The following is a 6,868-nucleotide window of genomic DNA, read 5'->3' as shown; positions in this document are numbered from 1 at the left end:
TAGGTTTTTAAACAACTAATTATTGATGTCGGTTCAGTTATTTGAATTCCAATTCTTAAATTGGAAAAAAAAAAAAAATCTGTGAGCTAGATGCACAGTTTCTCTACAGAAAAATCAGATTAAACTAGAACTGTGCGATGTAGTAGGGAGTTGTAGTTTCCAACTGGCCAATATTCAACATAGTTTCGCACAGAAAACATGGTATTTAACTACAATGACCATAATCCATTGAGCCCGCCTACTTGTCTCTTCTGTGTGGAGCAGACACATAGATGGAGAGAAGAGAGAATGCATGATTGAGAGGGATAGAAAGCAGTTGCTTTGCGGGGGAGGGATAGAAAGCAGTTGCTTCACAAGGTATTTCTACCAACTATTAAGTGATTAATAGTTGGTATTCAGCAGTCATGAAAGTATGCCTTATTTACTATGAACTACTAAAATAGTGATTTTGTCAGACAGTATAGGCAGCAGTTTATATTCATGGGTTGCATGTTTTTTCACAATATTGTTTTGAACGTTATTGTTACTCAATGAGCACTGATGAAGATTTCATCAAAAGTGCATTACAGTGCTACTGAGGGGTGCAGCGGTCTAAGGCAATGCATCTGGTGCAGGAGGCATCACTACAGTCCCTGGTTTGAATCCAGGGTGTATCACATCCTGCCTTGATTGGGAGTCCCAATCATAGCTGGTTGTGATACTGCCTCTCAGTGCATCTCAGTGTTAGAGGCGTCACTACAGACCCTGGTTTGAATCCAGGGTGTATCACAACCAGCCATGACGTGACAGAGATGACTTGGAATTAAATAATGAAGTCGTCAAATAAAACTAATGTAACATAAACAACAACTGAAATATTTTATTAATGTAAAGTAATGTGAATAAATAATAGTTAATAAGCAGTCATTTGCAGTCACTACTATCATGGGACTTTAATCACTCAGCACTACTGCTAGAGAAACGCTGTTTGCCAAACTCATTCTCACAGAAAGCAACACATGTTCACTTAAAACAAATTAGTGGGGGAGTAGTGGAAAAGCCTTAGGGGCAGTAATACCAAACCTTTTTCAGCCTCTCAGTGCATCTCAGTGTTAGAGGCGTCACTACAGACCCTGGTTTGAATCCAGGGTGTATCACATCCTGCCTTGATTGGGAGTCCCAATCATAGCTGGTTGTGATACTGCCTCTCAGTGCATCTCAGTGTTAGAGGCGTCACTACAGACCCTGGTTTGAATCCAGGGTGTATCACAACCAGCTATGATTGGGACTCCCAATCAAGGCAGGATGTGATACACCCTGGATTCAAACCAGGGTCTGTAGTGACGCCTCTAATACAACCAGCTATGATTGGGACTCCCAATCAAGGCAGGATGTGATACACCCTGGATTCAAACCAGGGTCTGTAGTGACGCCTCTAACACTGCGATGCAGTGCATTAGACCACTGCGCCACTCGGGAGCCCCATGACGTGACAGAGATGACTTGGAATTAAATAATGAAGTCGTCAAATAAAACTAATGTAACATAAACAACAACTGAAATATTTTATTAATGTAAAGTAATGTGAATAAATAATAGTTAATAAGCAGTCATTTGCAGTCACTACTATCATGGGACTTTAATCACTCAGCACTACTGCTAGAGAAACGCTGTTTGCCAAACTCATTCTCACAGAAAGCAACACATGTTCACTTAAAACAAATTAGTGGGGGAGTAGTGGAAAAGCCTTAGGGGCAGTAATACCAAACCTTTTTCAGTTACTGTACCACCAACTGGATTTTGCTCTGCCTGGAGTACCCCTGAAATACCTTGTGTGCATTTTACCAATAGGCCTATATTCAGTAGACCTATGGTCTGTCTCATGAGTCTTCTCAAGTATCCCTACGGGTCCTCTGGTTGGCAACCACCGATATAGTGGAATGTGTTCCATAGACATCGCAAAAGAAAAATGATCTTTAATTGGCCAGTTTTTACTCTTTAATAGACAACACCATGAAAATATTAGGCCTACTAAAGACATCCAATCAGCTGACAGACTGTGTAAAATATGGGCCTACAATGTTAGAAATCATAAATAATCGTAACCAATTTACCAGGCTAATGCTAAATCTTTAACTCTGTCTGTCCTCTGGTCAAAAGTTATGGGAAAAGTAGCTTGATTTTGGTACTGGTCTAGTCCTGTCTACCGTGTGTGTATCGCCCTCTGGTGGCTCTGTTCCTGAAAGTATCAGAAGTGGTGTTGATTGAGTACTGCAGCTAGCTAGCTATTTACTGGCTAAAACCATAGAAAATGATAGAGGCCTCTAGTGGCCAAAAGGCAATTTTAGCATGGACAACACCATTGGTATAATAAGAACTGGAGACTGCGTTCAAGATGTCTGACCGTTGTTTTCAAGGTAATCTACTCACGTTTGCAAACACTGATTCATGGACAGTCTATATCCGGGTAGCACTCAGTGCGAACAGGGAGCAGTGCGAACAGTGACAATGACATCACGTCACCTAAAAACATGGTAAACATTGGATGAAAAAACATTTATCATTGTCGGCCTTCGCAACAATTATTTTAATAATTCAATGGTTGTATTGTGAAAAAAGGTGATGACTAAAGTGTCTTATTAGGAATATTCTAATCTGATTTCTCTATGGGGGAGTGTATAGCAATCGTTTTTCTGGGCCGGGTGTCAGTTAAACTGCAGTACCTAAGCAAAACTGTAGCCCCTGAAACTGTGCTTCTTAATAACAGGAACCCTGGCCCCTAGCATTGAGGGCTTCCACCATTTAATGTAGCCAACTGGGTGGGACTTCCAACTTTATTGGCTGATCCCACCTGGTGACCCTGTTGGAGTCATGTCCAACTGGGTCACCAGGAAGGATCAGCCAGTCATAAAAAAATATGTACTACTTTAACATGGAGATAGCCTCAATACTGGCACAGATGCTATAATAGCACAGATACAAAGATGAGTCCTCTATCAATCTCTATGGCTAAAACAGTCACCAGTACAGTTGCATTTGTTTAAAATGGCTTTTTATTATAAATAATCTGCTATTGTGAACTGAGTGATGGGACACGAAAACATTTAACAGTACTGTAAAAAGTTCGAGACTTCTTGGGTCACATGAGTGGAAACAGAGGCTAGTCCGCCATCAGTGTTGAGCCAGCCAGTAAACGTTAGCTAACTCCTATTGAAGCCAAACGATTGACAGCTTGAAAAAAAGCTTTTAACTATCACAGTCCTTGGATGTGTTCTTCAAAACTTGCCAACGGTAAGGTAATTAAGTGTCTGAAGGTTTAGCTAGCTAACGTTTGCTAAATCGTTTTCAGCATGCTTAATAGCTATAGTAGCTAGGCTACTTAGCATAACAAAGCTAGCTCAATATTGATTGTCATCCAACTTCAGCCTGTTGTGAAGGCGTTGCGCCCTATTTTATTTTAAGTTCGTTACAAACAATATTTCACCGTGATTTTTTTCATTCTTCTTCCGTGTCATAATTACCTAGCTATTTAGCTAACGTTAGTTATACAACACTAACTAACATTAGCTAGCAATTTAATAACTACTGTTAGCAAACAGTAGCTATGACATGTCAGTTGAACTATGTGTCGGTATGTTTTGTAAAAAGGCTGGTAATACAGACAGCTGTGCAGTCACTGTACTGAATGTTTATGTTACGTAGCTATACTTGAAGGTTCAGTCAACACATTGCTTGCTAAATATTTCATTCCAGCTGTTTGAATGTTGACTATGCTTCACATTATAATGACCCACACGAAACAGACACACGTGACTAAGAACCCCGGCCATTGTCTGTAGCACGTGATCCGGGCCAGCTGAGACCGAGGGAGGCTTCAATAATTCACGGGTAAGTCAAGTCTCTTTGGTGAAGGTTAACCACATTTCACTTCTCCCTATTTGTGTGATTTGACTAGTGTTTAATTGTTGTAAGATAAAGTGATAACATTCAAGTGTTTTCCATAGGTTTCAAAATATCTACACTGAGCAGTAAAGGTAAGTCTAGCTCCTAGACATACTTTTTAGGTGGAAAAACAGGTTTGAGAAACTTGAAGGCTATTGTGCTACAGTTGTTAGTTACACATTACTGTCCTCCAGATTCCTATTCTCCAGAGGAAGAGTCCACGTGCCGTTTAAGAGCCATGACCGCCAAGTCATCCCTGCTGAAAGTCATCCTGCTGGGAGACGGAGGAGTGGGGAAGAGCTCCCTCATGAACCGCTACGTCACCAACAAGTTTGACACACACCTCTTCCACACCATTGGCGTGGAGTTCCTCAACAAGGACCTGGAAGTGGACAGCCGTCTGGTCACCATGCAGATCTGGGACACGGCTGGACAGGAGCGTTTCCGCAGCCTCCGGACTCCCTTCTACCGCGGCTCCGACTGTTGCCTGCTCACCTTCAGCGTGGATGACAACCAGAGCTTCCACAACCTGGCCAACTGGAAGAAGGAGTTCATCTACTACGCTGACGTCAAGGAGCCCGAGAAGTTCCCCTTCGTGGTGCTGGGGAACAAGGTGGATGTGACGGAGAGGCAGGTGTCTGCTGAGGATGCTCAACAGTGGTGTCGGGATAACGGCAATCACCCTTACTATGAGACCAGTGCCAAGGATTCCACCAACGTAGCTATAGCCTTTGAGGAGGCAGTGCGGAATGTGCTAGCCATGGAGGAGAGGGCAGACCACCTCATCCCCACAGACACAGTTAACCTCCACAGAAAGCCCCGCTCCAGTGCTTCCTGCTGTTGATATAATGTAGGGCCTACAACTTATAAAGAACTGGAGCTAGGAAGACACACAGGCTTATCAACACTCATGCTCTCTCAAATAGCATGTGCAAGCACTGGTTAGTGTCTGTGGATGATAATCCACTGGGCTTGTTGGTCTCTGGACTCATTGATGTGAAGAGGGTACTGAAGAATGGTGTTATTTGTCAGATTCCAAGAAATGCATTATAATTTCAATCTGTACCGTATTTGAATTATATAGTCTTATATTACAACAATGTGGTTGCCAGAAATATATTTATAAAGTTTAATTTCCAAATCTTGTTACACACTAAGTTCCTTTTTTTATTTTGTTGTAGAAAGGGTTTCTTACACTGTGACTGAAACCAATGTGCTGCCTTACCAGTGAAAATATATTTGATTGCATTCAAATTGTATTCAGGACCTTATCCAGAGATATGACCCCAAATGTGATACTTTAAAAGCAAGTCACTTTAATCAACTGACCTGAATGGGATTAGAATATATTCATATTTATAACAACAAATGTTGCTAGATTAATTTATGCAGTATTTTTATTTGATTAAGATCAAGGTTTACTGTCACTACTTTATTGTAGAGGGAGAAATGTAAGCAGAAATGAAGGCTTATGATTTCTTACTGTTTATTATAGGTGCTGAGAATTCTATACAACTTGCTGGCCTTGCAATATTTGTTCTCAACATACCGTAATTAATGAGGTATCATTATGTAATGGATTACATGTTTAACACCTGCACAGAAGGATAAGAGATGAGGAATGTTCAATAAATAGTTGTTGGTATCCTGTGTGTATGTACTGCATGACATTTTATGCTCACTACCACTTATAGTTTGTAAAGATATATATATATATATATATATATATATATATATTTTTTTATCATACCAGAATTTCAGTGATCCAATATCTTGGATAATTGTAATTAAGATGGGTGATAATTAGGTGGATATGATTGAACAAGGTAATATGCTGTATGTACCTCAAATCAAATTGTATTTGTCACATGCTTTGTAAACAGTGAAAGTTAAGTTCCTAACAATGCTGATTAAATCTGAGTAACAATAACTTGGCTATATACACGGGGTACCAGTACTGAGTCGATTTGCAGGGGTACAAGGTAGATATGTACATACAGGTAGGGGTAAAGTGACTAGGCAACAGGATAGATCAAACATTAGCAGCACTGTATATAATGAGTCAAGAGTTAGTGCAGCTGTAGAACTGAAGGCCCATGCCAAATATTTTCAGCCTCTTGAGGGGAATGCGTGTGCTTTCACCACACACACCGGTGTTGGTGTGTGTGGACCATGTTCATTCCTTAGTGATGTGGACACCAAAGAACTTGAAGCTCTCGAACCACTCCACTACAGCCCCGTCGATGTGGATGGGGGCGTGCTCAGCCCTCCGTTTCCTGTAGTCCACGATCAGATCCTTTGTCTTTCTGACATTGGAGGAGAGGTTTTTGTGCTGGCACCATAGTACCAGGTCACTGACCTCTTTATAGGCAGTCTCATCATCGTCAGTTATCAGGCCTACCACCGTCATGTCATCAGCAAAACCCACTGCCAGTTTTTCTATGGACATCTAATCTTACATGCATTTTATTTACATTTATGGAGCTCAATTTCATTTTCTTCCTTGCTAGTATAGTTTTGATACTAAGACTTTGGATTTCAACCGTTATTGATTTTACAGTATTGTCCATTATCACAATTTCCTCATTGATATTTCATCTAATTCAGGTAGAGTGCTGAGAACACTTTCATATTATTTAGCTACAGCAGTGTTGTCCAGAATTATTGGAATGGAAAATGTTATTTGAATAAACTCTCCATGATGGAATAATTTCCCCTGAAAACATGTTTGTATTTCTTCCCCACTATGAAAAAACCCTACAAATTATGAAAACAAACACTTGATATCAGAGTAAGACTTCAGCAGGAAGTCATTGAGAAATGTTTGGTGTGATTGTTGCATTCATAAAGGACCCATTACAGGCAGACCATTCCCTCAGTCAATTGTCATGCGATTTCAGTTTAGCAGAAAGTGATTGGTGAATCAACATTACTTTGTACGGCACAA

At 40.6% G+C, this 6,868-nt stretch overlaps 1 protein-coding gene across 3 annotated transcripts; it reads left to right on the top strand.

Annotated features, from left to right (window-relative positions):
• The first annotated feature begins 2,738 nt into the window (after positions 1–2,738).
• On the top strand, positions 2,739–6,644 carry LOC110501393 (ras-related protein Rab-9A). Of its 3 annotated transcripts, none has more exons than XM_021578931.3 (4): positions 2,739–3,270; positions 3,783–3,867; positions 3,984–4,013; positions 4,116–6,644. In XM_021578931.3, the coding sequence occupies exon 4, from the start codon at positions 4,160–4,162 to the stop codon at positions 4,763–4,765; it is 606 nt and encodes a 201-aa protein (XP_021434606.1). In that variant the 5' UTR covers positions 2,739–3,270; positions 3,783–3,867; positions 3,984–4,013; positions 4,116–4,159; the 3' UTR covers positions 4,766–6,644. The 3 variants fall into 3 exon arrangements, with proteins under 3 accessions (XP_021434606.1, XP_021434605.1, XP_021434607.1); XM_021578930.3 differs by having other exon boundaries at positions 2,845–3,270; positions 3,733–3,867; XM_021578932.3 differs by having other exon boundaries at positions 2,879–3,270; positions 3,819–3,867.
• Positions 6,645–6,868: the final 224 nt, after the last annotated feature.

The sequence above is a fragment of the Oncorhynchus mykiss genome, chromosome 22, assembly GCF_057628025.1.
Source record: "Oncorhynchus mykiss isolate SJ-2025 chromosome 22, ASM5762802v1, whole genome shotgun sequence".
In the NCBI taxonomy this organism is placed as follows: Eukaryota; Metazoa; Chordata; class Actinopteri; order Salmoniformes; family Salmonidae; genus Oncorhynchus; species Oncorhynchus mykiss.
Note: the sequence above shows the minus strand (reverse complement) of the source record. Positions and strands in the feature narration are given on the sequence as shown.